Genomic DNA, 15,591 nt, shown 5'->3' on the forward strand with positions numbered 1-15,591 from the left:
CTAGCTTTTTTTTATCTGAGTTAAGGCTAGTAATAATATATATTATTTTAATTATAGTATCGGAGGTTATCACTTCCTAGGACCTTCAGCCTGGTTATCTCTTCTCTCCCAGATTTCTGTCCAATACTCTTATCCTACCAGAGTCCTAACTTGGCTATTCCCTCCTAGTCCCAGATCATTAGGAGTTCTGTCCATTTGTCATTCCACATTCCTGAGATATTGGCTTAGCAACTAAAACCTGAGGTATGGTGGTTAGGATTCATAGCTTTAGTCTTGTTATTCCTCTGGCCCAAGAACCTCAGTGATTTAAAAGGATTTTATTTATGTACATACATTTTGTGTCTTGGTTTATGTAAAGTTTTAGAGTGCTAGTCTTAACTTTGTCTTATATTTTGTTCTCCTCAAAATATTTAACTACAAACATTTTTACCTTAAATGACAGTGGTGCCGAACCTATGACATGTGTCACACAGCAGGCTGTTAGTTATCATTGAAAGCTCTAAAAGGTTTAGAGTCACTGTTTTTTTTTTTTTTTTTTTTTTTTTTTTTTTTTTTTTAATTTAAGAGGAAAAAGAGAAAAACACAAAACAGAACAAAGCAGTGTAAGGTTACACATAATACGTAACTACAAAAAAAAAACATAACAGTAAGAAATCACCTGTTAATAGATTACATAATATCATCTTGGAAATAGTTGCTCAAATCACAGTATCAAAGAATACAAAGTAGACATTCAAACGGAGAGACTGCAAACAGCTGTGTTCAATGATCCAAAAACATTAATATAGTCAGCTATTTAACATCCCTAAACACACTTGTTGTTATATCCGTTAGAGCTCTTTTTTTTTTTCCCCTCCCTTTCTTTTTTATAACAAAATTTATACATTTTGGATTTTATTACTCCTCAGTTCTCATTACTCTCTTGGGGGGGAGAGAATAAAGTCAAATATGGCAAAACACAGAACAAAGCAGTGTAAGGTTACACATAATACATAACTACAAAAAAAAAAAACATAACAGTAAGAAATCACCTGTTAATAGATTACATAATATCATCTTGGAAATAGTTGCTCAAATCACAGTATCAAAGAATACAAAGTAGACATTCAAACGGAGAGACTGCAAACAGCTGTGTTCAATGATCCAAAAACACTGTTATATGTGATAAAGGCCAGTCCAGATAACAGAATAAAGCAGGATCTTTGCCATCCTAGGGAGTTGGAAATGTTACTTTAAAACCACTTATACTGTTATAGATTATATATCACTTATTTCACCTTTTCATGAGGTAAGTGTTAATTGCCATGTACAAATTAGGAAACAACAACAGCAACAACAACAAAAAAAAACAAATTGGGAAACACATTCCTTGAAGTTAAGGTGTATTCCCAAGTTTCAGGCGGTTGTTAGCTGCCAGCTCAGGTCTGACTGACTCCAAAGCCTCTTTATTTTTCTCTGTATTAGAATTTTGTAAAGATAAATTCAGTAACAATAATTGAATTATTGTTAAGTAAAAGAACCATTTTTTAAAGAACAAATACATTTATTAGAAAAGAAAGTTATGAAATATCTTCATATCTTTCCTTGAGAAATTAAAAATGAAAGAATAAAAATAAAAACAAATAGAGGAAAATAATAAAGATTTAACACAATCCCTTGTCAAACTATCAGAATCATTTTTCATAATGCTTAACATTTGGCAAGCATGAGGTCATGAGTTCAATCCCTGATACCAAAAAAAAAAAAAAAAAAATTGATTCTTATATTTCTGTAAAAACAGAAAAGACTCGGAATAGTCCAAACAACTTTGATAAGGGAACAAAACTAGAACTCCAACTCTCCCCAGTCCCACAACTTATCACAATCATGACAACAATCATGACAAAACGGCATTGATATTAAGATGGATAAACCACCTAAGTAACAATACAAAGTCCCAGAATAGAAACCCACGTAACAAGACAATTAATTTTTATCAAAGATGCAAAAGCAATTAAGCGGAGAAAGGATTGTACCCTCAACAAATACACTGTTACAAGCAACTGGATATCCATGTGCAAAAATCCAAACCCTATAGCACATCAAAAGCACCATTTTAACATTAAACAGCGATGGAGGAAGAGTTACATCTCACATTATATGTGCACTATATGTTAAAATTAAAGTTTTCATGGTTACATCTTTAGATATACTTAGACTTGGGGAGTTTGAAGGTTACAATGACCCAAACATGATGAACCAGATGCTACAAGATACCTTAAGTAATACATCTTTAGAAAACTGAAGATCCTTCTTAATTTCCCAGCATGAGCTCTCCTAATTTTTCTAGGATTTAGATCCCATGTCTGACTTGTCTCCAGAAAGTTATTGTGTGTGATACGTCTTGCTGAAGTTTCTGTACCTTTTTCTGTTTTACCAGTCCAGTGACCTCCTAAAAGAAAAAAGAGGGAAGTTTGGTAGGAATTAATTACAGTGATCCAATGAAAACCATTAGTTCAATAGACTTTCTTCTCATGAAAGTCATCCTTTTTTTCTATAAAAAAGATAATAAATGGTTTACACTTTGAGGGGTCTCGGCTCTGCCATTGCAGTATAGACCATATCGACGGGTGTGACTGTGCTCCCATAAAATTTGATATTTGCTCAAAATTTGGCCCATGAGATGTGATTTGCTCAGCAAATCCTTAGCAACAATATAAATCCTTAGCAATAACCTCCTTCTTTTTAAAGTTGACCCTCCCAGCAGGTGGGAGGCCAAGGCAAAAGAATTGCCACAAATGTGAGACCCGGCTGTCCTACATAGTGGGTTAAAGACCAGTTTGAATACTTAGCAAGGCCATGTTCTGACAGAGGGGGAGAAGGAGAGGGAAGTGGAGAGACTGACTTGTTGAAAGCTTCATATATTTGTAGAACCTGTGTTGCCTTTTAGCATCCGCTACTGTTTTTCATCTTATCATCGATCACACAATAAATATGACAGTTTCTACATTCTCTAAGCACTCAGTGTGTAAATCTCAAGGGCCGGGACTTGGCTCATTTATAGCAGCTAGGAATGTCATATATTCTCTATCCACTTGAGTTTTATTTTCTTGGAGGTATTTTTTATATATGATGAGATAGGTGTGTGTGTGTGTGTGTGTGTATGAATAAAATTTTATTTGTTTAGATATTTATCTGCTGATAGTGAATCCACTCTAAGTCTAAAGTTCAGTGTATTGAGGGGAGAACAACGTATTTCCACTTCTGCTACAAAAGAATATATCTGATACTTTGCCTTGGAGTTGTAGCAATATATTGACTGTTGTGCATGCTGTTAAAAAATTATTTACAACACTTGTTGAAGATTGGTAAGTCAGACTTTATCCAAAGGGGACTGCAAGAATGGAGTTTTGCAGTAGAAAAAAGAGATGGGCCTCAGCTCCTAATATAGCAAAGACCAGTGGAGGAGTCTGTAGCCAAAGAACAGAGTGAGGGTCATGGGTGGAGAGTCACTAGGAGAACAGACCGTCAGGAGTATGGGACTCATAGCTAACGGGACTTGGTAAGATTATTGCTAAAAGCAGGCCAGGTGCAAAGATCAAAAGTGAGAGATGGGAACTTTGTTTAGATACCAAGAGGAGATCTTTGATAAAGCAGCTAAGTGGGATTCTTACTAAAATTAGCCAAAGTGGTGGAGCCTCTGGACTAATGGCAGCAGCCAGTCACAAAGAGGCCTCAAAGAGCCTGACTGAAATTTGATCAAAAGAGACTTAATACTTCACTCGTGAGTTTTATATTGTTGCAAAGATCACAATTACTCATTTTTGAATTGAAATGCCAAGGTAAAAAGAAAAAGAAGGAAATGAAAAATAACAACCAAAAGAACTAAGAAAGAAATGCCAAATTACGTTGTTTTTATAATGCTGAAAATATTGCCTCATTTCTCATCCTGAGTCTGAGATTATTAGGTACTTCTTTACAGTATTATTTTCCTTTGCTATTAATGTATTAATTTTCACTGTGTCTTGGATTTCTTGAAGTTAATGAAATGTTTGCAAGAAAAAGAAATATGATAGAAGTAAAAGTCTACTTGTATACTGGGTTAAAATGAATCAGTGGTTTTGTAAAGATGAGAGTGTGGTTTTAGTTAGGGATCATTCTGTCTGACCCTGTTTGTCAGAGTGGATTATGCAGAATGGACTATGCAGATACTTTTTAACAGCCAGTATGGAAGGTCAGGGTGAAACCAGACACCACGGTGTCACCTCATGGTGAGTGCAAAAGCTGATAAGCACAATCTGGAGATGAAAAAGTAAAGAAAGATATATTACCTAAAACAAACGAGAAGTGCCCTAGAGATAATCCTGCTGGGGAGCTGCCACCTGTATCCATCATACTATTTTTGACTGCCTTATTCCCACCCCACCCTGCCTGTCTCCACAAAGTCTGCCTTTGCACAGCCCTTAGGTTTGAACCTAGGGTCTTTGCATTCTCACCTGCACCATCCCTTTATAAATTTTGACAGTCTCCTTGACTTTTGCTTAGGCTGAACGCAGACTTGCAGTCCTCCTGTCTTTTTTTCTCCTCTTGCTTTATTTAAATCTTTAACTTATAGAACAGGAACCGTTTGCTACCTGGCTTTCTAGGTATTTTACATAAAATTATGGCCTCAGGTTCTTCCCATTGTGCTGCAAATGACATAACTTCATTCATCTCTATGGTTGAATAATATTGTATATATTGTATATAACACATTTTCTTTATCCATTCATCTGTTGATGGACAGGACTTCATACTGTAGAGATACATACGTACCTATATTTATAGCAGTGCAGCTCGTGATAGCTAGGCTATAGGAACAGCCCGGAGGTGATTTCCAAAGTAGTGCCTCCCCAAGCAAAGAGTTTTTATTGGAGAAACATAACACATGCAAGTTATAGACTGTTGTCACGTCGAAAGCGTGGCACATTCCTGAGACTGCTTAGTTTGAGGCTACAGATCCCATGTACCACCCCGAAAGGGTGCTCTGGACAGCAGGTTCTTCCTTCCCTCCCTTCCCTTTGTTCTCCTCTTCTCCCTGCCTTTGCTGAAACAACTCACAATGCACATATCCCTACTTACCGTACCTTCACAGATTTTACCTTTCCCTCATGTTTCTTTGAATTGAAGGATCCTAAGTAAGAAATCAGATCAACAATAGAAAGAAAACTTAAGTAGCACACTTACTCTGTATGTTTCTGAAGTGTGTAGAAATTGCAAAGAATAATTAACGTATTCCCAGCTTCCCAGAACTTCTAATTAAATTTAGTTGCAAAGAGTAATATAGAACGGCTACAAAAAAGCCAGAATATAATTATATTAGGAAAAAGAATAATTTCAAAAGCAGTTTTTCTCTAAACATACAAACTGTTCCAAAAATAATAAGTAGACTTCTTATTCTGTATTGGTTTTATAACTTTTTAGTGTCTAAAAAACTGCTGCACTAGTGTTTAGTAGCTACATAATGTCTTATTCCTAATCTTATAATAACCCTTTGTAAGTGGATTTGGAGTTGCCAATTTTCTGAAATTATAAATAGCTTTCTCTTAAATATCTTTGTTATTATATCTTTACATATATCCCTAATTATTACTTCCTTGGGGGAAAATTTCCTGAAGAAAAACTGCTCGCCATGCAAGGTGCTGCCAGATTGTCCCCCAGAAGGGCTGTGCTGATTCATATGCCCACCCAGGAATCTGCTGTGAAGTAGTGTTCGGGATGTATACTCATAAGAAAAACCGTGTTAGTATCAAGAAATAGGAATGCTACATGCAAGATGGCTAATAAGCAATTCAAGCTATGTAAATTTAGAGGAAAGAGATCCTCTTTAATAGGCATGTTAGGCCTTTCATGAAAAATGAGGAACTGAAATGGGCCTTGAAAAGAAAATAAAGCCAGGCTGGAAGGTGATGCAGTTATAGTGGGGCACAAGGAGAAGGCTCACCCGAGAGCCAGACTCAAATGTTTCCTCCTGGTTTTTTTATTGCTCATGAATTTAACACAGACACATTCTTATTGTGAGATACTAGATAACTACAAATGTCTGAAAAATTAAAATGTTGAAGCTATTTATGGTGGAACATTCATAAACGCACCGTTCTAGAGACTGATGAGACAGGATTATGAGTCCAAAGCCGGCTTGAAGTACAGAGTGAAACCCTATCTAAAAGACTGAAAAACGTGAAACCAGAAAATCAGGTGTTGAAAAGTCAGTTCAATTTCTAAGAGAATTTTAGGCTTGAGGGTCAGGAAATTTAGAAAATAAGAAAGTCGAGTCTACCTAAAATCATTTGTTAGTAAAGATTATAAAACTGAATTTTCCAGTGTTACCGGTTCCCCTGAATTATTAGCAGTGAATAATTGGATCAGATGTTTGCTTTGAGGACTGGGACAAGCTTTTAGAGAGCTGCTTTCACTGAATTTCCAAAGCTTTGATTTTCTCTGTCATTGTCAGTTCAGATTATGTGTTAAACATTTTTCTTTGTACTTTTGTTGTATGATCAGTTCTTTTAATGGCATCAGATATTATTAATGAGGTCTCTTTAAGGTGTGGATTATTGAAAAATTACTAGCTTTGAATTCTTTGATTTTTGTTTTAACAGGAGAGGGACAGTTTGCTTTGAGTTGAGTCTTGCCTTTGAGATGTGCTTTATCTACCACTGAGTTTGTCATATGTTCTGAATGTTGAGCAATTATGTTTTTTTCTGACATTTTCTTTATACACTAGAAAAATGTGGAATGAATTTAGTACTTTATGTTGTACAAAGTACTGTTAAAAAGATAAAACGTGGAGCTCTGGCTTGAAAACTGTGTATTGTGGCTTGTAGCTAGATGTCCCCCCAAAGCCTCATGCGCTCTTAAGGGGGCTTTGCAGAGGGAGCTGGATCTAGAGTGTCTAGTCTACTGATTGACTTAGCATCTTGCTGGGTGTGGATAATGAGAAGACCCACTCTGGATGTGGGTCTAAGACCCAATAAGCTGTATCCATATTGAATAAAAGCGATAGGGAGGCTTGCCGCTGGCTGCCTTCCGCCTAACCATGGGCTGTCTCTCCTCCACTGTGGCGCTCTCCCATGACATCCTGCCTTGGAGCCAGATGACTATGGACTGAACTAAACTTTGAACTAAGATAAACCTTTCCTCCTTTAACTTGTGAGTGTGGAGTATTTTGTCCCAGCAATGAGAAAAGTAACTAACATACTCTGTTGTATCTTGTAGGGTACTACATAATTATCAGATACACGGTGGGTCACCTCACATCCTTCAGTTCTTGGAGTGAGCTTATTTTATAAAGAAAACCCACAGTTATCTGATTTTCAATCTGAACTGCATTTTCATTCTTTCAGCAGACCAGCTGTCTTCAAAATGTTTCACTGTTTAGTAAATTGTGCTAATCACATGCGGCCATGGAACACCCAGCCGAACAAGTCCTTCCTCTTCTCCCTCCCACCACTGCTTCCTCTGTCCTCTTTCCTTCCTCTTCCTCTTCTCCCTCTTCTCCCTCTTTCTCTTTTCAGTTGTACTAGGAATTGAACTCAGGGCTCCACATTGAACCACATCCACACCCTTTGTTTTAAGGCAGGATCTCATCAATCGCCTATCATTCCCCCGCCGCCTGACGCAGTCTTGTAGAAAATAAGATCCAAAGGGGCTGGGGGTTTAGCTCAGCGGCATAAGCACCTGCCTTGCAAGCAGGCAGTCATGAGTTCGATCCCTGGTACCGATAGAAAAGAAAAAGACAAAAAAAAAAAAAAAAAAAAAAAAGAGAGAGAGAGAAAACAAGATCCAAGAAACTAGAGTTCACTAATACCTACATTAACAATACCGACCGTGAAATCCTACTTCTTAGTTGGATCTAGTGAGTTTCTGATGAACAGCAGCTAGACAGGGGATCAGAACCCCTCTACCTAATCTCAGCAGTGCGTGAGTAAAATGGAAGCTTCTAGCGCCAGGCCGTTTGAAGGAGATCCTTTATGGGAAGACCAGAGCATGATGATTTCTGCTTGCTATTTGCTAGGTTCATTATTTTAATTTCCATTTGGGTGAATTACCCACGGTATACCTGTCCTACTGTTAGATTACTAAATATGCTGATTACCACTTACTTGCTGGGAAGTAGTAAAGTGGAATAAAATGCTTTTTGCTACAATTTTAGCCAATCCTCAAAGCAGCAAAGCTGCTAATTATGAAAATATTTGGACTATGTGTCCCATCTTCCTTTTATTATCTGAACCACCCATTTTCTGCAGGGAGTATAGTGTGCATGAACACATTAGCATAGGATATTAGTAAAGCCCACAAAATAGTCTTTTTCTGATGATCTGCTCTGAGATACACTTGAAATACAGGCAGCCAAATAAATACATAAAGCATTATCTCATAGCAAATACACCATGGCACTGCAGCCCAACAGAGTTTGTGCAGAGCTACCCATATTCATAAGCAGATTAGAACTCAGTGCTTTGTTTTTAAAGAGATTGTTAATTGTTTTGCCGGCTGAATCATTGTCATAGGTAATTCTGTCATGCTCATCTCTCCAAGTGAGACTTTTATTTATTTATGTGTTGTTTTTGTTTGCTTATTTTTAAAGACCAGGTCTTTGTTCTGGCTGGCCTTAAACTCATTATGTAGTGCAGTCTAGCCTTGAACTTCACTGTGTAGCCCAGGCTGGCCTCAGACTTGAGGCAGTCATCCTGCTCAGCCTCCTGAGTGCTGGGATTATGGGTGTGCACCACCACACCCTGCTAGATGTTCTTTTAACATGCAGTGATAACCTCATCGCAGCCTCTTGTTTGCCTCACATGTTGAAAAAGAATGGCTGAGTCAGAGCCCTTCAGTGAGGTGCTGAATAGAGGAGGAATTACCCACAGTTCCACTTCAGGCTCATACCAAGTGTGTGTGCTGGTTAGAGACATTCACCTGATATCCAGGCTGTGTTGTTAGAGTCACGGGATCCAGAAGTGAGCAATTTATTCTCTTTTTAAGTTCATCATATGCTTGGATAAAGTGTGATACTTCTGTGATGTTTTTAACTGATTATTATATAATCAATGGAATTTATTTGAAAGGAAGTAGGTGATAGGGAAAAAAGTAAGCTACATGTGTTAGTGCCATAGTATACTTTTATTTATGTTATTTCATTTCTCACAGTAATTCTAATTATACAGTCCCCGTGTTTAGAAATCAAATCGAGGCCCAAAAATGTTTGTTGTGAGGTCTGACTATGTTAATGCCAAGCCACTGCTGTTTTCACAACTAATGCTTTCGGTCCCCACCATGGAGATGTTGTTTGAAGCACTCAGCCTTCCTTTCGGGCTGAGGATGTAACTGAGCAGGAGAGTGGTTTCTTAGCACGTACACGGTCCCCAGCAGGTGCAGAGCGGCTACTCTCACTGCTACCGTGGGGTTTTTTTTAAATTTTGTTTTAATCTTGAATCACTGTTAGATTATCTTTTCTTTTTAAATGATATATAAAAAAAATAGAAATTATGTGTATCACTGAGGTATCAAGCAGTGTTTGATACATGTATAAACTATGAATGTTTAAATCAAGTGAAGCATATGTATCCACTCAAACATTTACCCTTTCTTTGTGGTGAAAACTTTCAATATCCTTTCTTCTAGCTTTCTGAAATGAATGAAACATAATTGTGCTCTGTAGTCAGCATACCACGTAGTGGTACCTACAGTTCCGTGTTCTCTCCAGATGTCACTTACTGCCCACTGGTCAGCCCGCCCTCACTGCCCCTCCCTCCCCACTGTCTCTGCCTCTGTTTTCTGCCTTTCTATTCGCAGCTTTTCTAAGACTCGACATGTATGTGAGATTGTGTGGTACTTTGTAGCTGACTTATTTGGCTTCACTTAATGATTTCCAGCCCCATCCACATTGTTGCACATGACAAGTTTTTTTCTTTTTTATGACTGAATAACTGTTGTGTATATGGACTTCTGTTTTCTCAATCAGTTGATGGACGCGTAGGTTGTTTCTATATCTTGACCATTAGGAACAGTGGTACAATGAAAACTGGCAAACGATGTCTCTTCTGTGCACTGATTTTATTTCCTTTGGGTCTACATCTGTGAGTGGGATTGCTGAATCATATGATGGTTTTAGTTTTAATTTTTGAGGAAACTGCATACTGTTTTTCTTAATAACAATGCTAAATTAAATTCTCATCAACATTGTGCAGGGATTCCTTTTTCTCCTTGCTATCAATTGTTAATTTTAGTTTTTCCGATAACAGTTGTTCTACGGGTGGTATATCACTGTGGTTTTGATTTTCATTCATTTTCATGATGATTTTGATGCTGATTTTTTTAATGTGTCTTTTGGTTGGTCATATGTCTTCTTGTGTGAAATGCTTGTTTAGGTCTGTTGCCCTTTTTGAAAGGGGAGTCAAGTAGAGGGGATTTAACCCAGTCTGTTCACACTGATAAATACCCAACCCTTAGTTTATTTTGACACAGGGTCTCTCTGAGTCACTGAATCACCCAGACTGGGCTCGAATCTGTTATCTTCCTCCTCGGCCTTCCAGGGTGCTGGGGTGACGGGGCCTGCTACCACACCTTGCTTACTTTAAGCGGTTATCTATTACTTGCTATTGAGTTTTTTAATTCTTTATACATTCTGGCTATCAGCCCCTTGTCAGGAATATTACAGATGTCTCTCCTATTCTGTAGGTTGACTCTGTGCTCTGTTGACTTTGCCATGCAACAATGTTTTAGTTTAATTCCATTTATCTATTTTTTACTTTTGTTTTCTTGCTTTTGGGATCTTGTTCAATAAATTCTTGCCATTGCAATATCCCAGAGCATTTGCCCTGTGTTTTCTTTTAGTAATTTTGTAGCTTGAGGTCTTACATTTGAGTCTTTAATTCATTTTGAGTTAATTTTTGTACCTGGTTAGAGGTGAGACTCTAGATTCATGCTTCTGGATGTGTACTTAGATTTTTCCCAGCAGCATTTATTGAAAAGACTTTCCTTTCTTAGTGTATATTCTTAACAACTCTGTTGAAAATCAGTTGGCATAGATGTATGAGTTACTTCTAGCCTCTGTTCATTCATCAGTGTGTTTTTGTGCCAAAATACCATGCGTTTTTGATCACTACAGCTTTGTGAAGTCAGGTAGATCGTGTCTCCTTTTTTGTTGTGTTTGTTCAGAATAGCTTTGGCCATTCAGAGTTGGGTTGTGTTGTGTTGTGTTTTTTTGTGTGTGTGATTCTATATAAATTTAATTTTTTCTAGTTCTGTGAAGAATGTCATTGATATTTTGGTGTGGATTGCCTTGAATATATAAGTTGCTTTGGATAGAATGGGCATTTTAATAATACTGATTTTTCCAATCCACGAACATGAATGTCTTTCTTTTTTGATGTCCTCTTCAATTTCTTTCACAGATGCTTTATAATCTGTATTGTAGTGATCTTTCACCTCTTTGGTTAAATTCATATATAATATGTTAAATATTATATATAGTATATGCGTTACCTCATCAAACTTAATTCTTTACACAGTTCTGGTCACGGACTGAATCGGACAAAAACTGAATCAAATTTCCTAATAAGGTTAACATTGAACCTGACCGTTCAGTTCTTGTCTAATTCAGGTGACAACTAGAATTGTGAAAAGGATGAAGTTAATGAACTGAAGTACCATTGTATATAAATATTATTTAATACCTATACTAAATTGGATTGCTTTTTGATTTTTATTTCAGATAATTGCTATTGTTGTATAATGATATTATTTTGTTGATTTTACAACCTGCAACTTTGCTAAATGTATTTACAGTATTCTAATTTTTTGATGGAAATTTTGGTATTTATATAAAGATTAAGTAATTGCCCAAACAGTGTCAATTTGACTTTTCTAACTTGAATGACCTTTATTCCTTTCTGATGCTTAGTTTCTCTAGCTAGAACTTTCAGCACTATGTTAAATAAAAATGGTGAGGGCCAGGGATTTAGGTCAGCGGCACAAGTGCCTGCCTGGCAAAGGCAAGATCATGAGTTCAATCCCTGGCACCAACAAACAAACAAACAAACAAACAAACAAACAAACAAATAATCATGGGAATCAGCATGCATGTGTCTTTTTTAAGAAACCATTCAAACTTAGCTATTCAGTTATTATAAATGGTCTTTTATTATGTTGAACTACATTTCTTGTATGCCTAATTTGGTCATCATATTTATCATGAAAGAATATTAAATTTTGTCCAAGTCCTCTTCTGTATCAGCTGAGATGATCATATGGTTTTTATTTTTCATTTTATTGATCTGGTGTACCATGTCGATTGATTTGCATGTGCTGTATTGAATAGTCATGGCATCCCCTAGGATTTGCCTCAACTGATCATAGTGAATAATGTTTTTAATGTGCTGGTGGAATTGGTTTCCTAGTATTTTCTTGAGAAGGATTGTTGTGCCTATGCTCATCAAGGATATTGACTTAGAATTTTTGGTGTCTGCAAGTGTCCTTACTGCTTTGAACATCACAGTAATGCTGACTTTGAATAATGTGTTAGGAAGAAATCCTTCCTCTTTCACTTTTTAGAATAATTTAGGGAGAATTGATATTAGTTCTTGTTTTAATGTTTAGAATTCAGCAGTAGAGCCATCCATTCCTGGGCGTTTCTTTAGTGGTGAGCTTTTGATTATTGATTCAATCTCATGACTTGTGATTGGACTCTTTGAAATTTTCCAGGTCCAAATCATGCCATATTGTTACTCTGCTTTCTTCTTCCATTTTCATGAAATATCTTATTTTATCTCTTCATTTTGTCTGTCCATATCCTAGAAAGAAAAGTGAGTTTCTTATAAAAAACATGTAGTTGAACCTTATTTTATCCATTAGGCATTTTCTTTTAATTGTAGAATTAAATACAACTTTTCCATGGCTGACCACAATACCTGATACCCACAACTTAAAGGAGGATAGGTTTAATTTTGCAAATGGTTGCCAGGGGTTCAGTCCATGTCCCGCTGACTCCAGTGCAGAAACAGTGTAGTGGAGCAGCGTGGTGGAATGCTGCAGCCAGGAGGCCCAGCAGCCAGACAGGATCAGGAAGAAAGATGGCAGGGACCGTACCCATTACTGAGGGTCACACCTCCATGACCCAGCCAGACGCCCAACAGTGTGTTACAGTGCTCTCTTAGATGGCTCCCAAGCTAACCAAGTTCATAATTAAATTTAACCAGCTCAGTCATTCTTAATAGGTAAGGTCTTAGTACAGCTATTGTATAACTCATTTTGTGGTTTTCCTGCACTTTTTTGTATATTGTTGTCATAATCTTCCTTGGGAGTTGAGTGAATAACACTGATAATGTGTTTTGATTCATTGCTTATTACTGAGTCTATCTCATAGATTTTCACTTTGTGATTACCATTAAGCCTACAAAAAATATCTTTTGATTATAATAAGGTGTTTTCAAAGTACACCAACTTTTAAAAAAAGCGTGCCAGCTGATTTTCTTAGCTTTTGTTCTGATAGTTTTGTATGCATTCATATAAGCTGTTAGCTTTCTGTATCTATGAAGTAAGATTACTGAAGGTCTTAATTGTTGTCTTCCTACGGGCCCTCTATTTGGGTCATCTTGAACATTATATTACTTCAGAGTGCTTGAAGATATTGTTTTTCTTCTTTTTTTTTTTAATATATCAAATAATTTTCTCTGCTTAAAGAAATTAGCTTTAGGCTGGGATTTAGCTCAGCAGCATAAGTGCCTACCTTACAAGTGCGCAGTTGTGAGTTTGAGCCTCAATACCAAAAAAAAAAAAGAAATTAGCTTTACTTTTATGGTTTATGTTTTATTTATGTTCAAAATACTTCAGTAATGTTCACTTCTTAAAATCGTGTATCCTAAATACAGATTTTGAAGTGGAAGAAACTTATTTGTTTCTCAAATACTCTGTAATATTATAATCTGTAATACCATGTTTTCCTTATCACAATTCAATCCAATGGATATTAGAAGTACCTATCATTCACCTGTTACCCTTGCAGAGTGCTGCATAACGGCTAGCCTAATGCTAAGTAGAGGTAGTTTAATGTGACAGAACAAGCGTAAACTGAAGCCAGGCGTACCTAAGGAGCCTCTCAGGATCTTTAAACTGCAGCTAACGTACCTAGAATTATTGTCAAGTTTGGATAGCATGGTATGTGAGTACACCAGACCTCCTGGTGCGTGACAGTCCCTCTGTCCTCTTCCACTGATGAGTAGGTAGCTGTGTGTGACACAGATGTCTTGATGTTATGGTTCCTCTTCTTCTTGAATAGTATCGCTTCACCAGCTGTCTGTTGCCTGCAGTTTTGTTCTGTTTCAAATGTTTGATTTCATACTGCTAAGTTTATTTACTTATAAGGTAAATAATTGGATTTGTTCCCACCAGTGACGCCAAGAAGAAACCAGGGATGAAGAAAAGAAACAACAGTGAAGTAGAAGCCATGGGACCAGCAGGTCACCACAGAAAGAAGGCCAAGTGGGAAACCGTGGAGCCTTTGGACACAGGCCTGTCTTTAGCGGAGGATGAAGAACTGGTGTTACATCTGCTCAGAAGTCAAAGCTAACCCTGCCTGCTGCTGTCTGCTCCGTGATAGTTCTGGGTGTCGTGATGTGGTCAAGAAGTTAAAATAAACAGCTGATGCTGGTGCGCTCAGGTACCCGGAGCTCCACTTCCAGATGATGTTTATACGCTCCCGCCAGGGCCGGCCGCGTCTCGGAGCCTCCTTTGCCAGGCCGTACTTTGCACCATCATGGAGGAGACTCAGAGTCAGGATGGGTTACAGTTTCCCAACCCCATCATGCAGTGTGTGCTGTGTTAGATTTTATCAGTGAGTTTCTATTCCTTGTACTTGTGGACGTGCTTCCCTGTTTTGTTTTTGGAGCTGAGGCGTGGATCTGCGGCCGTGCACATTCTTGGCAAGCACCGTAATACAGAGCTGCATCTTCAGGCCTTGCTCCTTTTGCTTTACCGGCGAGTTCTGAAGTCCTTGTTTTGTTATTGGAAATTGCTGTTGCCTACTATATAGAAGTTTCGATGTTACTCTTAAAATGGATTACAGTTTTGAGGTACATTTTATATCTCCAAAGAGACAGCCCTGGGAAAAAAGTATTTTTTCATTGATATGATCAATAATAAACGTATTTCCCAAAAAATAAAGTATTAATGTGTTCATTGTATTCAGTAATATAAAAGCACCCTCATGTGTAGGTTCCTGAGATTAAAATGTGTGGCCTAGGGCCTGAGGATTTAGCTCAGCAGCATAAGCACCTGCCTGGCAAAGCATGAGGTCATGAATTTGATCCCTGGTACCAAGAGAGATAGAGAGATAGAGATAGAGATAGAGAGAGAGAGAGAGAGAGAGAGAGAGAGAGAGAGAGAGAGAGAGAGAGACAGAGACAGAGAGCGCCAATTCCTGAAACTGACTTTTTTTTCATATTTTTAAATTAGCCTGGTCAAACATCATTTCACTTGTACTGCAGATTTGCTAATCATTTCTGAAATATGCAAAAGTTCTCAATCTGAGGATTGTGGGACTAAAACTAAACTCATGGACACAGGAAGACTTGT

The 15,591-nt window shown here is 37.4% G+C and overlaps 1 protein-coding gene across 1 annotated transcript in view; it reads left to right on the forward strand.

Moving 5' to 3' along the window:
• Ddx10 (DEAD-box helicase 10) overlaps nt 1–15,180 on the forward strand; it is a 258,076-nt gene extending 242,896 nt beyond the window's left edge. Inside the window, exon 18 of the mRNA XM_063255716.1 lies at nt 14,410–15,180. Within this exon, the coding sequence (XP_063111786.1) occupies nt 14,410–14,587 (178 nt within the window). The 3' untranslated portion in view covers nt 14,588–15,180. The remainder of the gene's footprint in view (nt 1–14,409) is intronic.
• The last annotated feature ends 411 nt before the right edge of the window (nt 15,181–15,591 follow it).

The sequence above is a fragment of the Cavia porcellus genome, unplaced genomic scaffold, assembly GCF_034190915.1.
Source record: "Cavia porcellus strain 051 isolate PalLab524CR breed Dunkin Hartley unplaced genomic scaffold, mCavPor4.1 scaffold_9, whole genome shotgun sequence".
In the NCBI taxonomy this organism is placed as follows: Eukaryota; Metazoa; Chordata; class Mammalia; order Rodentia; family Caviidae; genus Cavia; species Cavia porcellus.